The sequence below is a fragment of the Paramormyrops kingsleyae genome, chromosome 2 (assembly GCF_048594095.1).
Source record: "Paramormyrops kingsleyae isolate MSU_618 chromosome 2, PKINGS_0.4, whole genome shotgun sequence".
Classification (NCBI taxonomy): domain Eukaryota; kingdom Metazoa; phylum Chordata; class Actinopteri; order Osteoglossiformes; family Mormyridae; genus Paramormyrops; species Paramormyrops kingsleyae.
In genome coordinates this window covers 26,592,210-26,613,188 of record NC_132798.1, presented here as the reverse complement: position 1 = coordinate 26,613,188, position 20,979 = coordinate 26,592,210, and the positions used below count along the sequence as shown (strand labels likewise).

Genomic DNA, 20,979 nt, shown 5'->3' with positions numbered 1-20,979 from the left:
ATAGACAACATAAAAGAAACGTGGCAGTGAAATTTGCCACTTCTGTGGTCAAGTTACCAATTTATTAGTGTCTTCCATGCTTATGCAATTTCTTATGCTTTGCACAATCCATCAAATCACATATTGACAGATGCCTATCAAAATATTTCTTGCTTATGTTTTTTACTGCACTGCAATAGACAGTCAGAATAAAGGGAACCTAGAAATGGCTACATGAACATGGACGACTTTCATTTGCTATGTTTAATAATAGGTCTTCATGAGAAATATTCTGCTGTGTCAGTGAGTCTGAATTGTTTTCTGTGACACCTTGTAAGATAGTCAAGTGGCCATTTCCCTCTTTCCACACAGCACTTTCTGTAAAAACCTTTGATGAACTCTGATAAATTGGCTGAGTCACCAAATGGTGAATGTTTAGGTAGTAGCTGACACTTTGATGCCGTGCGTCACTGGTGGGATGTAGCGACACGTAGAAGCATGGCTGATATCTGTTAAAGGGAAATAAACTAGTGCAGTCGTGACTGCTTATGCTAGGCCTGTTGGTTAATACGTTACTCCACTGAAATTGACGTGCTTTGTTAATGTTTAGTGGACTGGACATATTTGTGCCAAGTTGTTGTGCAGTAGTTCACGTGGAAAGTCAGTATTAGCTATTGCTAAGACTGACTGAGAAGTGGTTGGATTGTGAATTCAGTTTTATTTTTATTGATTCGGCACCTGCTTTACATCACTTTTTTATTTGTTTATTTTTTTTCACCTAGCTGAATTGCTGAGCTGGGGGCTGGCTGGAGGGTAGGGGTATGATTGGTGTTGTTAGCTTATGGCATGGGGAAGCATTTCACTGTAATCAAATGGCTCTTAGACTGTCACTGTGTTGGTCAGCTTTCTCACCACTAGTGGTCAGCGTTCTCACCAGTAGTGGGCAGGATCGATGACCTCAATTAGCGATTAACCCAAGTGATTTGACAGCATGGAGTAATGATCCATGAGCTTCACATGACCTTCTTTGGCCCCCTAGTGCAGGGCTATTCAACTCAGGCCCTCAATTCCAATTTAATAATTACTGATTCTGATTGGTCAGAGGCTTCACACCTGGCTCACAGGTGAAGGAAGGCTGGAAAACCAGCAGGGCTCGGCCCTTGAGGACCGTGAGTTGAATAGCCCTACCCTAGTGGCTACATCTCATTAGTAGGATGAGGGAATTTCAAGCCGCTATGGCTTTCACTAGAAGTCAGCAGGGCAGGCTAACATCAAGGTTAGCCTGTCGTGTCGTTGCCTCTGGAGATCTCTGCAGAGGCACTGCGTTCTCACAGCGCTGTGTGTACGACCATTCCCATGGCAAAGGTTTTGCAAAGGCTGCTACAGTATGGCTGCGTTTGATGCTGGGAATGATGTCACAACCGAGTTAACCGTGTTCCAGTACAAGACGTCAGAAAGCCATTTAGCAATGCCAGTTCTAGCCAGGTTCACTGTTAGCCATTGTTAGCAATATGTGTTGTTGATAACGCATTACCATAGCAACAAGTCCATAGATAGTGGTTGGACAGTAGTATATTATTTCTGTTCTGCTGCCCCTCGACTATGGAACACCCTCCCGGACCATTTAAGGGCACCACAGACTATCGAAAATTTCAAAAAAGGACTTAAGACATTTCTTTTTAACAGAACTTATGGATGTTAATTAATATTACAGACTACATGTGTCTTATTTATTGATCTACAATACTTGCTTTTAATTGTTGTTTAAATAGGTGTCTATTTGCTTTTTTTAGGATGACTTATTTTGTGGCACTTTGAGATTTATTTTAAATGTAAAGTGCATTACAAATAAAATCTATTATTATTATTATTATTTACGACCAATTCAATTTGACACAAATAACACATAAATGCTAATAAACAGTATATAATTATATCTGTAGCTTTTGCTTTTGTTGATGAAGGGCGCAGCCGTCTTGAATTCTGAGGTCAGGGTTGCAGAGGTTCCTCTGACTTGCCAGTTCAAATGGAACACACTATGTCACCAGAGGTTGTTTAAGACTGAGAATAAGGAGAAGCGCACATAGATATCTTCATCACCTTCTGTTGCCTTTGGTGCAAGTCTGACTTGTTTTGAAATTTGAAACCACTTTGGGCATCTGTTATTTCATTGCAAATAAATCAGACATGAAACAGATCAGATATAGCGTTAATGAAGCTATTTCATCCAGATGGATGTTCCTTCCATCCCATGCAGTGGTCTCAGGACAACACGTGTCTGACTTCTCTGTAATGATAAACAGTATGAAGTCACTGTTTTGGTGCTCAGATCTGTTCTCAGTGAAAGGGGGGGGGGATTGGCAGCAGAATGTCCCCATTGTCTGTTTGTTACCTCAGGTGGATGGAGGCCTGCCTGGAAGAGGAGCTGCCTCCCACCACGGAGCTGGAGGAAGGGTTGCGCAATGGCGTCTATCTCAGCAAGCTGGCCAAGTTCTTTGCCCCCAAGAATGTATCCGAAAAGAAGATCTATGACAGGGACCAGTCACGTTACAAGGTACGAAGCCTGGATAGGGGGAAAAAAAACACATTATGACCTCATTCCTGACTTAAGTCATATTATTTCGTCAGTATGATTCTGTAATACCATGAGCTCACAAAAACATGATCCAGACAAAGTCCAAACAGCAGAAAGAGACCATGAAGAAAAAAGAAACAGAAATCAGTCTGGTTATCACACTGCAAATACAATTACGTTATTAACAGACTATAATATGCATCCTGGACATCCGAGTGCCCCAGCTGTAATAAAAGCTGCAATCAGTGTGTCTGAAGATAGTTTGGCATTAACTACATGTTTTGAAGGCCCCCTGTTCGGCTCAGATGCAGGGTTAATGGGAAGTGAAGTGCTACACATGGTTTCCTTGTAGCACGTCGCTGGGTTTGCCCTGACAGGGGCACACCGGCCAGCAGGAGTCTGGTGTGGGCTCCGTGGGCCAGTTCTAGTCAGGAAGCCGGGGCAATAATCTTCCTCTTCTCCTTCACTGATATCCCGCTTCCTGCAGACGGCTCCCTCTTCATGTTTTCCAGCTGCTGGAGCTGGGCTGACACAGCAGTCGCTAAATGAAGTCGTCGTCCGTCCCCCCCCCCCGCAAGCATTGACTTACGCACCCACACACCCCCTGAGAGCTGCCCTCTGCAACCGTACAATAAGCATTGCTATCATAATCGACATAATGTGGCTTATATTCAAAATAAGTCGGCAATTAGGTTTAGAGGTTAGCTGTTACTAATGCTGAAAGCAGTACAGAACTAACCAAAAGATGAACTAGTTGCTTGCCGGAAAACTGATACCACCGGTTTAGTAGTTGTGGGTTGCGAAGTCACTAAAGTTAGATTGGAGGTTCTTCTGTTGTTGTTGTTTGTTTTTGGCTTGCCGTCTGTTCTCCCCCTACTGGCCCATGTGAGTGTTGCGCGGCCTCCCAGTCAGGCGGGCTCTGTGTTTTTCCCCCCAGCGCACCGGCCTTCATTTCCGGCACACGGACAACACAGTGCAGTGGTTGAACGCCATGGAAACGGTGGGACTACCCAAGGTACGGACACCCGTGTGTCACGCTATACTACTGAATCTAAGCCCTGAGAGGCAGATAGCAGACAGGAGAACTGCAGTACAGAATCAGTTACGCATTTAGAATAGAGCAGTGATACTTTATCCATCCCCATGGGGAAAATGGGTAGTTTTCACCTGTCCTGTTTTGCTCTCCATGAGATACACTGACATGTAGGTGAGAGCTAATTTGTGGCGTCACAGCATCCCTGGGGCCACTGGGCTTGGGCCTTGCTCAAGGATGCAGTGATTTTAACTGGTAACCTGGTCATGAGCACAGAGTCCTACCCCTCCCAGATGTGTGTGTGAACTCCATTCTTTGTTTTCATTGTAAACTCACCTTTGCAAGTCTTGCCACAGCCGTTTCATCCATATGTGGGCACAGACTAGATTAGTTGGCATTAGCTGGCAGGCTCACAGTGGGAAAGGCCGATCTGGCCTGGGATTGTACTGGGAGAGAACAGCTGGGAAAGCGGCTGGGGGGGCTGGATAGCTATCAGGTTGGAAATGATAGTTTTACACTCTATGTCAATCCTCTTATCATAGTAGTTTTTATAATGGGTATTTAAAATGAACAGAATAGTACTGCTGTTACATATCTAACTAATGGCGCTTTTCCACTGGCATATAGGAACTGACCCGTACCCATCCCATACCGCAAGGAGAGAGTATAGTTACAGTTTCAGTTTTCCACTGCAGGAGGGTCGGCTCGGTAATGGCGTTGCTGGGTTTGGAGAGCAATAGTGATGTAAAACCGAAGAGGCAAATATTTACTGTTCACACTGTGTACATCATGATTTACTGTGTGTGCTAATTTCCTAATTTTCAAGCACATCTGTGAGAATCGCTGTTATATTACCATCAAACGCTAGTGGAATTAGCATTCACTTGCATTACCAATCCATTCCGTTCATCTGTTCTATAGTACTTTTTTAAGTAGGAGGTTGTAAATTTTCAAGTTCCAATTTTTTGGGAATGCATCGCGATGTGTGATACTACTAATAATGAATAATATATAGAATATATGCTTTTTCCTTTGGGTAACCCATACACAGAACACAAGTTTCTCTGTGCATTACGACCAGTTTGATGGTGGTGACGCAACCAGCTCGGTTTGGTCGCGCTCGGGTACAGCTTGCATACTTTACGATTGGAAACTGCCAGTTTGCGGTACGGCTCAGGCACGGCTCGGTTCTTGGTGGCAGTGGAAAAGCGCCATAATAGTTGAGGCCCCGCCCATGAAAGGAGAGCTGCTGACCTGCTGCTCTTTCTGGAAATATTTCTGTTTTTGCACAGAATGTGAAAAATAAAACGCAGTTACCTCATCCAGTGATGATGAGAACATGTCCAGCTGCAGTTTGATGGTTCATAACTGATTAATGACTGGTGGGTGTTTCCCTTGCAGATATTCTATCCTGAAACAACAGATGTGTATGACCGTAAAAACATGCCCAAGGTGATATACTGTATACATGCTTTAAGGTAAGAGAAGGATGACATGTTTGCATTCTCACTCTGCCCTCACCCGCTGATGGCTACATAGATTACAGGTGGCTGGTTTAGACCTACAGAATGTGGAGAGAATATCTGAAACGCCACGTGAAAGAACTTTAATTTTGAACTAAATCACAATTAGAAATTTGAGATAGACAGGTGAGTCGTATCAATTAAAATGTCAATTAGCCGTATGTGTCACATATAAAAGATGAAAAAAATATAAAATGTTGTTTGCTGTATCTGTTATTTTCTCGACCGTCTGTTATTATGAATCTTTATTAAATCCATTCAACATAATATAGTTGTGTACCTAAAGTATATATGTTAAAATCAATTAAGCAACTTCACTTTTTTCCCTAAGCCACCCGTTTTATTGTATGAGATTTCAAATATTTATGGTGCTGGATATTTCACTGTAGTATTTCAGCCTAAATTCTTTGATGACCTGAATTGCAGTCATTTATTTCAAGGGTGTTAACATTACTTGTGTCATCAGATAGAAGAACTTGTGGCAGCCCTTGAAATGGAAGCCATTCTTCCTTTTGCGTTTATTGTCACTTCCTGCCGAACGGCCCGTCTTCCTCTTGGTGTTTATCAGGCACAGAGCTGGGTTGCTTCACCTCCCTGGCTCGTGTAACTAGCTGAAAACATGCAGTCTGAATTTCATGGTTTCCGCTGTTACTGAAAATAGCGGAGGATCTGCAGACCAATGCGCGCTGCATATTGAAATGCAGACGTCTTCAGTGGGAAAAGATCCAGGTCCCCTGTGTGGTGACAAAGACGAAAGGACTCCACCGCCTGGTGGCTGTTTGAAAAGCGGACTCAGGCGCGTCACTAGAGCTGTAACCAAGCTTAACGCGCGGTTTGTGTTACACGTAGGTGTGCCGGAGGAAGCTCGGCCTGGCAGTAAGTGGGGGACAGTTTAAGTAGCTCATTTGTTAATTAACCCCATGGTGGCAATAATGTCCGTTATCTCCCACACTACATGGGAAGATAGCGGAGGGAAAACAGAAGCCCAAATGAAAAGAAAATGTTTTCACTGCAGTGGCATCTTAGATTTTGTGCCATGTGTGTCTGGGGGTTATTCCTCAGTGAAGTCAGGTTAGACAAAATACTCACTGACGCCCTTTGCAGTGGGAGTTTCGGCCACATCTGGCACAGATCCCTCTCTGTAGAGTAAGCAGTTACACAACTGGCCTCCAGCGAAGCCAGATCTGATGGCAAACTTCAGCACTATTGACCTGTTTTTGCTTCCATCCGCAGGGTTCAAAGGTATTATGCAGGCATCCTAGCCTATGTTTTGTCATGTATTCAAACCTTAAAAAATAACCTGCTGGCTTCTAAATAATTAATACGCATTTACAGAATACCAGCACGGGCATTAAATTTTAACGCAATTTACAGTCCTTCTGTCTCTAAAAGTGCATGGAAGCTACTTAGAATGGATAAACTTGTTTGTGTTTTAGACAGGGTGAGTAGTGCTTTCTGAACACTGCCCCCTTCTGGAAAGTTGTGCTACAAATACAAAAGAAGTCCTGTCATTTTTACCAGCCCTCTGTCTTTCACTTTATGGTCTTTAATTTAATCTTATTAATTCTCAGCTGTGTCTGGTGGTTTTTTTTATGATCAGCATTTGAAATGTGATCACTCATCTCATTTAACTTGATTTTAATTATGTTTTAATGAACTATAGCACATTTGCTGTAAAAAGAATTTGCTATATCAGTCGCAGTCTTTTACAGTATGATTATAAAACAAGCTGCTTTTTTGCCGTTTCAGTTTATATCTTCACAAACTGGGAATTGCTCCGCAGATCCAAAACCTTTTAGGCAAAGTAGACTTTACAGGTAAGAAGTCAACAAAAGAATGAGAAGATGTTCTGTTGTGGGATGGTGTGTGGACTTTCTGCTTGTGATTGGAAGGTTGCCAGTTTGAATCCTGGGGCTAGCAGACTGATGTTGCCGTTGGGCCCTTGGTCAAAGCCCATAACCCCAATTTCTTCAGGTGTGCTGGACTCTGGCTGCCCCTCACTGTGATCCCCAAGCTTCCTCTCAAGTGTAAATGTGTCTGTGACACATGGAGAGCGAGATGGGATAGGCAGAAACACAGTTTCCCCATGGGGATTAATAAAGTATCACTACTCCATTTTTTAATTCCAATTCACTATTGATATATACAGACACTGTAGCAGAAAGTTCTCTACAGAGAACGCCGTGTAGCAAAACATGTGCAGCCTTATTATTAAATACTGAGAGGGATTCATCACTAAGCAAGTGACATAATGACATGGTTGTTTAGAGAATGAACGGTAATCCAAGAGTGACGGACCCTCGGGGGACATTTTGCTTTTTTGTATTATAACAACACACTCCTCTTTGTTTATATAGTGTGTGTGTTTTTGTGTGCATGATTAATGATCTCAGTAGGCGGTAATAACAGCTAATTACCTGCTTTCTGGAAAGTAATTACTTGTTGTTGTTTCAAAAATGCACATTAATAGCTGATACCATGGTAGAGGCACAAAATTTGTGAGGGTACAACAGATGAATGGCCTCAGGTTTGGAGTTTATGCTTTAGAGGGTGTCCCCCGTGTTATATTTCATGATTTCCTGATTATATTAAGATTTTGTTGTTCACACTTCAAGTATTTATACTTCATTGTGGACTGTTGAGTATTGAATTTTTTGGACATGAATGCAGGCAATATATTTATTGTGCCACTGTTGCTTAAAAATCATTTCCAAACTAACATTTATGTAACTTTATCCTTATTATTTATGTGAACTTTTACAAAACCCTCGCCTAGCAACATTATTCATGGTGTGCTGCGGGTAGGTTATTATGGGGTTTGACTCATTAGGCATCACTGGAATCATTTAATCGCTTCTTGTGTAATTTCTTTATTGCCACAGAGGAGGAGATTAACAACATGCGCAGGGAACTGGAGAAGTACGGCCTTCACATGCCAGCCTTCAACAAGATCGGCGGCATTCTGGCCAATGAGCTTTCTGTGGACGAAGCTGCATGTAAACAAACCTCTCTTATTTACTGAGCATTTTTCCTGAAAGAGGCCTTACACTCCTTCATTATCATTTGACTGATTTTGGAGACATGGTTGCTTTTAATAATGTATGGAAAAAGTTGAACCCGGATGGCAGGTTTTGTTCTGTGTTCCTACCCAGACTGCTTCCGATTTGGCTTGAAGGGAATCCCTCTAATCCTGATTCCTGTCTCGTTAGGGCACGCCGCCGTCATCGCCATCAACGAGGCCATAGACAGGGGCCAGGCTGAGGCCACGTTCAAGGCTCTGATTAACCCCAACGCCAGGCTGCTGAACACGCAGGATGCGCTGTGTCAGGAATACCAGGACATACTGGGCCAGGCCAAGAGAAGCAAGGAGAAGCAGGCCTCAGGGACGGTAATGAAAGGCTTTGCTGCACAAATGGAGAAAGTTCTCCAGTCTCTTCATGCTCTTAGTCCTTCCTTGTGCTGTGTTTACTCCGCATGCTAATAGGGCTATATGTGTTTTGTATTTATGCAAAATTAGTTGGTCACTTTATTAACCTGAAAATAAAATAATTTTTGGTCCTTGTTTAGCGGTGTTCTGTGGCGACCGAGGAGAGAGATGTTTATGAAGAATTACTGATGCATTCGGAGATCCAGAGCAACATTAACCTAGTGAACAGTAAGTACTGCCGCAGAAAACTGGTACCCCCAGATTGTACAGTACCTCAATAAAACTCACAGACTCTTAGCTTGAGTTGAGTGTAGTCAGAGTACAGCACAGTGACTGCCACCTACTGCTCCGCCCAGATTCTACTCTTACACGCCAGAAGGGTGGTGTTCTGAGTAGCTTATAATTCTACAGTTTTGCACCAAGTGCTGTTTATTAAGTAAATTAAATATGTAACACTATTTAACAGCCTAGATCTTTGCCGCAATAGCTGACCCAGTTTCCATGTTATTTCCGCCCAGGCGTTCATTGGTTTGGTTAAATCTACCCTCGTGTGCAAGGACCCTAAGCTGCTTTAGCTGGAAAACCGCTGCACTGCTTCCCTCAGACTGAATTGTTCCGCTCTATAGTCAGTGCAGTTCGGCACAAGTTTGCAGTATTAAATAAAAGATAGAACAGTTTAGATTAGATTAGGATAGATGAACTCAGTTCAGTTCCTAATGGACTCTGTTGCCTTGCTCACCTCAGCTCAGGTTGCAGTGCGAAAAGTTAATGAGGCCATTGCTGCCAGGAACGAGGCGGCCGTACTAGCCAGTCTCAGGGCACCGGGACTGGGCCTGCTGGGAGTCGTGGATGCCAACTCCAACTGTTATCTGAAGCACTTTATCTCCTTCAGGGATCACAAGGTCCAGGTGAGCGGCAGCGAAAGCTCGAGGCAGCGTCGTACCCTTGCATGTGTCTGTCTGCCCCGTGCCCTCACCCTCGACGCTGGTCACGGTGTTTGTGTGTGAGGGTCGGTCTGCGTCTCTGTTTCCAGCAGGACTCTGGCATGCCGATACAGCTGACGAAGGAGGAGATCCAGCGGGTGGTGAGCTCCTGTAATGACGCTGCAGAGGCTGAGAAACAAAGTAAGATTCTCTTTTTCCTTTTATGATTTCTTTAGACACTGATTTGCACACCACAAATGGTAAAACAAGCACACGCATACACACGCACAGACACATGCACACACACAAACACACACACCTACAAATGTATGCACTTTATTCATTTGTCCAAATGGTCAGGGTTTCTACATTATGCTGGATGTTTGCTATTTGATGGTTTCTGGTGTATTTATGCTGTTCCCTCAAAGAACCATGTGTAATTTTTGCACTCTGCAAGATTCAGCTCTGCCTTTATTATTCATCATTCTGTACATCCCTTTGTACTTTCTGCTCATATAGAGAAAATGCATTGAAACTAAAAGGAAGAATAACAGAGGTACAGGGCAAGCTAGCAAGATGGCTAACAAGCTGTCATTTTTAGGATTTTTAGGATTTTGAACTTGAGAAACATAAGCAGGAGTGTGAATTGCTTGCTTGCTTTGACTGTAAGTCACAAGCTACTCTGAGTGCCTAACAGTGTTTGGTGACCGGGAAGAATATGTTCTTGTGTTTTATGCTGAATGCATTCTGTTTGGCTGCCCTATTTTTATATCAATATCAGTGACTTACATTAGTACCAGCAATCGATAGTAAAGATGTATCCAGTATTTGAGAAGCTGTTCTGTGGCCGAGGAGGAGTGACAGATGAGTGGCTGGTTTGTCGTCACACAGAACAAGCGGCTGTCGACGCCATCAACGCTGCGATCCGGCGGGGAAGTTCTGCCGACACCATGGAGGAGCTGCAGAAGCCCGAGGCCCAGATGCCCGTCGTGTACCCGTCCGCCGCCAGCCTGTACCAGTCCGAGCTCTTCGCCCTGCAGAGGCAGAACCCGCAGGTGCCCCTTCTTGCCGGTGTCCCCCCCCCCCCTTTTACATTCACCACCATGCTCATCCCCACTTTCTAAATCCCTCCCTCCCGTCCTCTGACTGCCCTTTTGCTGTCCCTCAGCTCAATCATTCTGTCATCCATACTCTTTCGCTTTTGTTCCTTTTCACTGGGTTAACGTTCATATGCCTTCTGCCTTTTTCAAGGCACTGTTGGATTAGCACAGTGGTTCTCAAACGTTTCGTCTGGAGACTCTCAAAAAAAATACTTGTCAAGTATCAACCCCTTTCGATAAAATACAATTCCAGATAAATATTACTAAAGACAGACAGACAGGTGGGTGGATGGATGATAACACTTTTATAAAATCATGTCATGCCCCCTCCCAATTATTTGGCTACTCCTTAGGGACCCTCGTCCCCTGGGCTAGCCCAGACACTGGTATGGAATGGGCCGCCCAAACTTCCCACCATTACTCCCATGTGTGCAGGTATACCTGGGCTACGACGAGTTGTCCGTTGCTGTGGAGATGTTGTCAGCGGTGGCCGTGCTGAACGAGGTCCTTGACGCCAAGGACCAGCAGGCCGTGATCCAGCAGCTAAGCGACTTACCTCTGAGCTTCAGCAAGCTGGACCACGACAACCTTCAGAGGTGAAGGATAAGGGCTCTCAAGTGTAGAGTAGTGGCCAAATGGAGTTTCATGAGGCACAACAATCCCTCCCTTAGGTGCAGAGAGAGTGGTGACTATTCTAGTTTTAAATTAATTTTTGCTTGAGTCCAAGACATTAAAGGTGCTTTTGTCATGCTTTTCCATTAGTCTTTTAAAAAGATTTTACATTAACTGAACAAATAGGATCTGAATTACCATGTGACACTGAGAAAGGTTGCACAGTAATAGGAGCAGACTATGATATATTGTGTTAATTTCTTAAGGTATTTACTGACCTGCCTCCAACTGAGCAGCAAAAAGCTCTTACGGCTTTGACGCATGGCACAGTCTGTGCCGCCAGCAGAGGGCGCTCTGTCACTGCTTTCTATATATATAAAAAAAAAGCTAACTTTGTTGGTTTTTCTGGCTTCAGGTACTCGGACCAGTTGATCACCATAAAGTCTGATGCTGCAGTGAAGGGCCAGGAATTTCTCACCTGGAATGACATGCAGGGCGGCATCGATATGGTCAACATGCAGGTTGAGGACGAGCACAAGCGTGAGTATGGCAACATTATTTGGACGGTGGTTTTCAAGAGCCTGCTGTTCCCTGAAAAGTGTGTATATGTCCTCATCACTTCCCTGCCGACATGTATGCTTCTAAGCGCTTATCCTGCTCAGGGTTGGGGTAGAGGGGTCACTGGAGCCTGTCACAGGCAGCACAGCACAGGCAGGGCAGGATCCACAACGACATTCCAGTTAATAGATGTTATGAGCTGAAGCTATTAGCTTCCACAGCTTCTGCCTTGGGCTGTTACTGTTGGTTTCACTTACAGTACTCACTGACGGTCTTGCCAAATGCACATGATTGACATTTAATAGCATGAAAGCTGATAGTTCATTTACAGAATATGACCTTGTGCCATTGTCACAGGTATTTGTTACCATACACAGAAATGAAATGCTACAGAACCATTGTTCTATATCATTCTTCTAGTCTAAATTATGAATGAATTTACACTAGCTGACAGTGTGTAGGACCCAGTATTTCCTACAGAAGTGCTATTTTTGAACTTGTGGCCTTCCCATTAGTTCTAAAGGGTCTGGCCATTCTCCTCTGACCCCTTTCAAGATGGTGCAGCTCACACAACAGCTGTTGAGTGGATTTTTTTTTATTGTACTGTAAACTCTAGACATTATAGTGTGTGAGAATTCTAAGAAGGTGGCTGTTTCTGAGATACTGGAACCAGCACGTCTTCCACCAACAGTGTCACCACTTTCAAAATCACTTAGGTTATGCATCTTAGTCATTCTAATGCTTAGCCGCAGGGTAATTCATCCTCTTGATTCTGTTTGTGTGCAGTATGTATTCCATCTCAGCCACATGACTCACTGTTTGGAAAATCGGGCTGTTTTTCTTTTTAACTAACAGGTGTTATGTGAGATAAGATTGGCTAGAATTCTTCTTTTTGCTGTCGGCAGGTTTGCTCGATTTTTCTTTTTCTCCTCTTTAGGAATCATTGCAATAACTCAGATCAATGAAGCCCTTGATGCTGGAGATCCAGAACAGACTCTGTCTGCACTACTGTTACCCACTGCTAAGCTGCATGGGGTCAATCCTTCCCTTTCCAAACACTATCATGATGTTCTTCAGCATGCCAAAGAACAAATATGCAAGGTAGGCTCTTACTGGGGCCAGATGTGTAGCTCTTCTGGTTACAGTGCTAGATCTGTCTTTGGAAGGTCATAGGTTTAATCCTGTGGACTAATCACACCATTTGGCTTTTGAACAAGACCTTTAACCCCAACTGCTCCAGGGATGCTGACCCACACTGTTCTCTGTCCCCAAAGTTGGGCGCAAAGGGTCTGTTCAGTACAAAATTAAGCTTAATAATATCTTCAGTAGGAATCTGAAAGTTTTTCCACAATTTGGTTGATTTATTGAGCATAAGCTAAATAACTAAAAACTAGCCAATAAATATAATTGTAAAATTATACTTAGGAGCTGAGGAGCTTTCTAACTCGAGTCTGTGAAGCTGGTTAGGTACTTTACCATAAATTGTTGTAAATCAGCATTGCTTATAAACACGTTACAGGAAGTTGTGTGTGTTTGAACAACACACTCACTACCTAGAGGAGTCATATGTTGCTAAATACTGAATAAGAGCGTCAGATAGCATGCGCTGTTTAATGCAATCCCACAGATCTTGCCGGAAATTAGGGTTAGGGTTGTTGTTATTGTCTCAGCCCACTAGCTTGTGTGGGCAGCAGACTGACTCATCCCTGTTACCACGTGTCCCTGCAGAGTTCCGGGGACGAGTCAGCCGTCCTGTGGCTGGACCAGATCCAGGATGGAATCGTGACTGCAAACAAGGATGAGGAGGAGGCCTTGAGACGTGGGTTGCTGGCTAAATATGGGGGAGATCATCTCAAAAGGGGAAACTAGCTCTTTCCATCTAGGAAAGATGGGTTAAAATCTTGCATGTCTGCTTCAAATGAACTTTGTTCTCTTTTTGCTGCACTCAGCCTCAGAGGCTTGGAGGCCTGACATGCTAAATGTGAGAGGTGTAGCCAGCAGCTGAGACTAGGCGTGAGAGATTGTCTCGTGACCTGCCTCTCGATTCTTTGCTGCAGTGGCAAAGGCAGTCGCAGCCATCAACCGGGAGGTAACCGAAGGCGATGCCCAGAGCTGTCTGCAAGCTCTTCAGTGTCCCGACGCGGGCCTGAGGGGGGTGCTGGTGGAGTGTTCAGGCACATACCATTCCAACCTTGCCCAGAGGCAGGCACTCAACACTACAGAAGGTGCCGTCTAACTTGAAGTCTAGCCTGTTTGTAGAAATGTTACAGTTGAGTGCAATCAAATCAAAAGCTTCTAGTAAGCAGATAAATTATTGTCATGTCATGTGTAGACAAGCTGTATTGTTTCTACGTGTATTGTATGTCAGACATGGAAAGTCATTAAAATTCTTTACACATGAATAATGTAATTGACGGTGTCATCACATACAAAACCCCACAATGGTGAAAGGAAGCTTTTGTTACCTTTCAAAGGCCCAGGCAGCAGTACATGGGTAAAACACAGGATCAAGGACATGTATGACTACTTCTACAACCTGCCTAGTGAGCAGGGGACGTGGGAGGAGCCTGAGGACTTTGTGCATGATGGCACTCAGATGACTCGGGAGGAGATCCAGGTGGGAAATTGCTGACCCTCATTTAGTTTCCCTAGTCTGTGGAACCAAGTGTGACAGTGTTAACCTTGTTGTTTTTGCTATATTCTGCCTTAACCTCCATCCCTTTGTACATCATTATATCATCATTGAGCCTTTTCATTACATCCAAGCTTCCTTATTTCTCAGTTATTTGATGGAGGCTTGGTGACCGATGTGTACCACCTCTCTGGTGCTATTTAATGTGACTGCTTCCCAGGGTGTTGTGGGAAGCGTGACTGCGGAGTACAACCGTGAGCAGCTGTGGCTGGCCCATGAGCCGGTGATCGTGCAGCTGCAGGCGCGGGTTCGAGGGTACCTGGTAAAGAAGGCTTACACCGAGAGGATGGAATACCTGAACCAGCAAGAAGCTAGTGTGATCCAGTTGCAGGTATATCTGTCACATTTGTTATCAATCTATGCTAAAGAATTATTAGGCCTCAACATGAACTGATTGGAAGATGCCCCCAATGTTATTTGTTGACCTCTCTCCACCATATCTGTCTCATGTAGTTTCCAAAGTCTCTTAGGTCAACCATGCTTGTCAAAGTGCAATGTAGATAGTAAACTTTCAGTTTGTTCTAACTGTGTACATGGAGAATTTGACCTCTACTCATCATAGAAATTAAAGCTTAATGCTAATTTCTTTGTGCAATAGACTGGCTATTGTATTACAGAAATATACCTCAATTTATCAATTGGGAAGAACATGAAGAAACCTGACCGGTGCCATATTTTTCTATAGAATTTAAGTTTTTTAATTTTTAATTTTTTTAAGTTTGTTTGATCCTCTTTCTGATCAGTATTGAGGTGATGTAATTAATTCTCACTGTGAATTCCTCTCCTACAGCAATATACCCACATGTGTTTATTTCTTTTCAAAAATGACTAAAGCGTTGATTGATCTTCTTACACCATGTTTTCCTTCTAAAAGGTTTACTGTCCTCATTAACGATGCAGTAAATTATTTTACAACATGTGGTCCTGACGCTCTGCAAGTTAGTCACTCAGTTGCATTTTACATTCAAAACTTTAACAAATTGATGGCTTCTTTGGATTTCAATAGGCCTCCTGGAAGGGATACAAACAACGGAAGTCATACAAGGACAGACTGCGGGTCCTTCAGGATAATGTAGCTGCTATTGTGAAGGTAAACAATATTTAAATACGGGAATGCAGGTGACCATAGAGACGCCATGTTTGGTCTTCATAGGTACTGAGACTGTGTTTTCTTCCCTTCAGATTCAGTCATGGGTGAAAATGTCGAAGGCTAAAAGTAAATATTCCCAGAGGCTAAAGTATTTCAAAGATCATGTAAGTGGTTCTATATCCAGCTATGAAATTTTCCTGTACATACACAGTCAGATTCATGGGATTTTCCTGGATGCTTTTGTTAACTTGCATGGCTTCCTTGTGTGTGTGTGTTTTTGTGCTCAGGAGAAGGAAATAGTGAAGATTCAAGCTTTTCTGAAGGCCAATAAAGCACGAGATAATTACCAGACACTGAGTAAGTGAGGCCCTCTGGCCGCCTGAGTGACAGCGTTAACATTCTGTGGCCTGACACTGGATCACACGCAAATGGTTCAAAGCCTGATTCAGGAAAGAGTTTTCAAAAATACAATTGACCTGTTTTTCAGTTGTATACGTTAAGCATTAAAAGGATTTATCTAGTACATTTTACAAAAAGGTCTGTACAGAAGGTCTGCATTGAAGCAGATGGTAAACAGGGGTATTAAATGCTGGTTACCTTAGAAACTGACTGGCGTTCAAAGACATAATTCTGAAGGATCCCTGTGGTCGATTTGTAATGCTTTAATTACAGCTTGTTGAAAGATGTGGGTGGGTGGATGTGTGTGTGTGTGTCTACAGCGGGAGCGGAGAACCCCCCCTTGTCTGTGGTGCGTAAGTTTGTTCACCTGCTGGAGCAGAGCCCCCTGGACCTTCAGGAGGAGCTGGACATGACGCAGCTGAGGGAGGAGGTAGTCACCAAGATCCGCTCCAACCAGCAAATGGAGAAGGACCTTAACCTGATGGACATCAAGATCGGTCTGCTGGTGAAGAACAGGATCACGCTGCAGGTACACGTGTTCCTCACTCTGCTTCTCTGTGGGTGTAGGGAATAAACAGAAGTGATCTGAGAGTGAGTGATGGCAGTAACTGGCATCCCATCCAGGGTGTACCCTGCCTGCCTCGTGCCCTTGCTCTCTGGGGTAGGTTTCAGGCCCTCCTGCAACCCTGGGCATGATAAACGATGGATGGATGGATGGATGATGGATGGATGGATGATGGATGGATGGACGGACTCAAACTCAGATCATGAGATGTTTTTGAAACAGGTTTTTAATTCACATGATGTCACATTCCAATAAAAAATATCAAGGTTTGGTGTCACTTTACAATAAGGCTACCCTTATAAAGGGATTATGAATGGTTTATAAACAGGTTATTAATTAGATTGTTGTAACACTTTGTAAATCATTATTAGGCAATTATAAACAAGTTATACAAAGGGTAGCCTTATTGTAAAGTGGTTCCCAAGGTTTTCATACTTGGGAATTGATAATGTGGATACATTTTGTCATGGTTGTATGAAACTCCTTACCCGCAATGATATGGTCGTGCTGTTACAGGATGTGGTGTCGCACAACAAAAAGCTGACCAATAAGAAAAACAAGCTAGGCAAAGATGAACTGACCATGGAAGGCAAGCAGGGCATCAAGGGCCTGAGCAAAGACAAGCGGAAGAAGCTGGAAACCTATCAGCACCTCTTCTACCTCCTCCAGGTGAGTTCCCATGTTCTCCACTGCAGACATACATCTGTTCCAGGTAGGCTGTCATCAGCACCACCATTAGAAAGACAACTTGTTCTTCAGTTAGCAAGCTATTCAAATGTCAGTGCCTGAGGTTTTTAGTGAAGAGAGACAGACGCTAGATCTATAAGCTGTGCTATGCATGGCTGGGTAGCCAACTCTGCCCCTCCAGAAGGAAGGAGTGATATGCCAAGCTGGCATTCTTAGATCGCTGCTTTGTTTTGCGCACAGACAAACCCTTCATACCTGGCTAAGCTGATCTTCCAGATGCCCCAGAACAAGTCCACCAAGTTCATGGACACGGTCATCTTCACACTGTATAACTATGCATCAAACCAGCGGGAGGAATATCTTCTGCTGAAGCTCTTCAAGACTGCACTTGAGGAGGAAATCAAGTGGGTTCCTACATAAGCTATTACAGGACTGAGATTTGTGTCACACACACTATAGTGTGTCTCTGCATGTGCAAACCTTACAGGCAGTTTCTAATGATTAACCATATGGTATGAAGAACCCACTAATATGGTTGTAAGCAAGGGTGTAACTTTGGGTTCAGCATTGGGGGAATTGAGGTCTCCACCCATTTAAAGGGGTCCAGGGGGTTGTATTGGCTGGTTTTGATTACTGGGGGGGTTTACAACCACCCCCCCATCCCACCATATAATTTACACCCATGGTTATAAGGTATTATAATGTTGACTGTCAAATGTATTGCGACCGGTGCCCCTATTTCTGTAGGTCGAAGGTAGACCAGTTACAGGACATAGTGACTGGAAACCCCACTGTCATCAAGATGGTGGTGAGCTTCAACCGCGGCGCTCGTGGTCAGAACGCGCTGAGGCAGCTGCTGGCTCCAGTGGTGAAGGAGATCATTGAAGACAAATCGCTGGGAATCAACACCAATCCTGTGGACATCTATAAGTCCTGGGTCAACCAGCTGGAAACAGCCACTGGAGAAGCCAGGTGACTCATGGATTGTAAGAAAACTGTAATGAAAGTGGAGTCATAAAATTTGCTCAAAAATGCTTAGAGCAGTGTTACAAATATTTTTATTTTTTGTGTTCATGTAATATTTTCCCTGCACCTTGATGTATCTATAGTACATACTATTCTACAAATCATTCTCAGAATCTCATACAGTATGTAGATGTCACTGTAGTCACAGTACTTAAGTTATTAGTTTGCGTTTTTGTTTAAAAGAAAAACTTTTGCCAGCATTTTTGATATGTACTAAGCAAAATTGTTTCATATAGAACAACTGTCTGCTTGCCTCTCTGTGTTTATGTGGCTTTGCTGGGTGGTTTCAGTAAACTCCCGTATGAGGTCACCCCAGACCAGGCATTGACGCATGAGGAGGTGAGGACTAAGCTGGAGGCCTCCAACCAGAGCCTACGTGTGGCCACTGATAAAGTGCTCAGCTCCATTGTGTCCTCACTGGATAACATCCCGTAAGCACTGCAGTGACTGACACTGGCAACATACTGAGTTGCGACAGCCCGTTGCATAAATACTGCTCACATACAGCAGGTGGTGCTGTGGCTGCAGCCATGGCTCTGTTTGTGTCTAGGTACACTAATCACAACAGACGACTTAAGATAGGCCTGAAATGCAAATGTAATGAAAGCAACATTTCAGGCATCCTTTTAAATAAATTCTAAAATATTTTTTAAATTAAAACTATGTATAGTGGATTGTAAGATGCTGCATATATTTTCAATAACTAAATTTGTATATTTATTTATATTGATAATACTGTTAATTCATTATGTACTTAGGAAAGGTTAATAGAGTGCAGTGCAATATGATTTTCTGGTGATACACGCATACTTAGAAAGTCCATCCCTTTTCTGTTTGTTTATGCCACATCAGTTCACAGTGTCCTTTTTGTTGACACCATGGTCAGAACATCCTCACTCACGCTTTCATATTGTGTTTGTGTGTGTGTGTAGTTACGGCATGAGATACATGGCCAAGGTTCTGAGTAGCTCACTGCATGAAAAGTTCCCAGATGCTACTGAAGATGAGCTTCTGAAGGTACCCCCCCCACTACACACACACACCTCTTTGGAATTCTGAAATTTATTATATAAATTAAAGTACCATGTGAATTTGAGCTTTCATTGGTCCATGCCATATTCCTCAGGGAGGGGTGGTGTGGTGGGTTGGAGATTTGAATCTCGCCCCCATCTTCCTCTCTGCACCCTGTAGTCCATAAAGGATGTATTTATACTAACTGGTGTCCCTAAATTGCCTGTTATATGAGTATGTGTCCTGCCAGGACTGGCATTCCATCCGCGGTGTCTCCTTATTTGTATTCAGGGATAGAGTCCAGGATCACAACATCCAGTGCTGGATAAGTAGTTAGAAGATTGCTGGATGGGTATTTCGCGGGTGGATGATGGTTTAAACTAGTGGCCTCCAAACTTTTTCACACTAAAAACTACATTTGCAAAGTCGATAATCTGGGGGGCTAAGGAGTCGCAGCAGTATATTTTGCCGACTGGCATGAGGGGGTCCCCCCTTCCCCTCACTAGATTTTTGCCCGAATCGGGGGGGGGGGGTTTGAAAGGATTGCCGACCAGTGGTTTAAATTCAGTCTGGCACGTTCTGATGTTGTGAAATAATGACTCACAGTGTCTACTGCTTTTCCTCATTGTCAGGCCGAACCAGAATGTGTTTGTTTTTTCACCTTTTGCATAAGGGACTGGTCCTGTTTCATAATGGGGAATATACATTTTATAAGTTTTTTATTTCCCATTTATCATTGTTTATATATATTATAATTTGTTAATTAATGCCATTTTACATTTGATTCTCTTTACAAGTTCCATAGGAGCAGCACACACATATCCAGCCAATATGGTTACCACTCAGCCTTATTGTTCTCCAGTACAGTACCGTTAAAATGGTCTCTGTGTTCCGACAGATCGTGGGGAACCTGCTGTACTACCGCTACATGAACCCAGCCATCGTGGCTCCAGACGGGTTCGACATCATCGATATGACGGCGGGGGGGCAGCTACACTCGGACCAGCGCAGGAACTTGGGCTCCGTGGCCAAAATGCTGCAGCACGCTGCTGCCAACAAGCTGTTTGAGGGAGAGAACATCAACATGACCTCCATGAACACCTACATCTCCCAGACATACCAGAATTTTAGGTGGGACCTCCCAGTTCAAACACAAAGCTTGTTAGGCTTAATCCAAATACAGTCGAAACACATATATTTGATTTGTGGTAGTAAAGGGTGGTTTGTCTGCGTGAGTGTACATTAAATTACATTATAGAAATTGTATAAAACAACTTTTTCAAAGCGTCTTTTCCCTCTGCTTGTGTTATTTATAGACAATTTAGAAAGCATTTGTCAAATTCTACCTCACTGCTTATCTCTAGCCTAGTGATGTAGGGATATGAGGTTTGAGTTCTTCATGACATGATGCGGGTATGTACGGTGTCGGATTCCCAGCAGTATATTTTTGGGAGGGGCAGTGCAGCACACAGCACATTCCTCTGCCTCTTGGTTAAACTGATCAGCTTGATCTCCGTCAGAAGCTACATTTCTCGTGCTGTATTTTACTGTGCTTCTTTCCTAAAAGATTTCCTGTGCAAATCACAGGATTACGGGCAAGATGGCCAGCACACTGCAGATCTCGGTCACATTCGTATTGGCTAAGGATTATGTCAACATGTGCAACTGATATACTGTATATGACTGTGGTGGGACCACAAGGACGTGTGGGTTAGGATGTGCCTTATGGTAACACCCATTCTTTACGGACTACATAACCTTCCCAAATTTCCACCCTTA

At 43.6% G+C, this 20,979-nt stretch overlaps 1 protein-coding gene across 2 annotated transcripts in view; it reads left to right on the top strand.

Annotated features, from left to right (window-relative positions):
* Positions 1–20,979, top strand: part of iqgap2 (IQ motif containing GTPase activating protein 2) — a 51,161-nt gene that overhangs the window by 21,699 nt on the left and 8,483 nt on the right. Inside the window, exons 3-29 of one of the 2 annotated variants that reach the window (XM_023797025.2) lie at positions 2,377–2,533; positions 3,492–3,569; positions 4,989–5,065; positions 6,860–6,927; positions 7,993–8,106; positions 8,320–8,498; positions 8,678–8,765; positions 9,282–9,445; positions 9,574–9,661; positions 10,352–10,515; positions 10,996–11,156; positions 11,588–11,712; positions 12,668–12,831; positions 13,459–13,549; positions 13,788–13,955; positions 14,205–14,347; positions 14,583–14,753; positions 15,429–15,512; positions 15,605–15,676; positions 15,800–15,869; positions 16,232–16,440; positions 16,993–17,145; positions 17,404–17,567; positions 17,911–18,135; positions 18,480–18,620; positions 19,122–19,206; positions 20,099–20,331. In XM_023797025.2, coding sequence (XP_023652793.2) covers positions 2,377–2,533; positions 3,492–3,569; positions 4,989–5,065; positions 6,860–6,927; positions 7,993–8,106; positions 8,320–8,498; positions 8,678–8,765; positions 9,282–9,445; positions 9,574–9,661; positions 10,352–10,515; positions 10,996–11,156; positions 11,588–11,712; positions 12,668–12,831; positions 13,459–13,549; positions 13,788–13,955; positions 14,205–14,347; positions 14,583–14,753; positions 15,429–15,512; positions 15,605–15,676; positions 15,800–15,869; positions 16,232–16,440; positions 16,993–17,145; positions 17,404–17,567; positions 17,911–18,135; positions 18,480–18,620; positions 19,122–19,206; positions 20,099–20,331 — 3,636 coding nt within the window. Of the gene's footprint in view, positions 1–2,376; positions 2,534–3,491; positions 3,570–4,988; positions 5,066–6,859; positions 6,928–7,992; positions 8,107–8,319; positions 8,499–8,677; positions 8,766–9,281; positions 9,446–9,570; positions 9,662–10,351; positions 10,516–10,995; positions 11,157–11,587; positions 11,713–12,667; positions 12,832–13,458; positions 13,550–13,787; positions 13,956–14,204; positions 14,348–14,582; positions 14,754–15,428; positions 15,513–15,604; positions 15,677–15,799; positions 15,870–16,231; positions 16,441–16,992; positions 17,146–17,403; positions 17,568–17,910; positions 18,136–18,479; positions 18,621–19,121; positions 19,207–20,098; positions 20,332–20,979 lie in introns of both variants that reach the window. The other variant, XM_023797024.2, reaches the window with a different exon arrangement.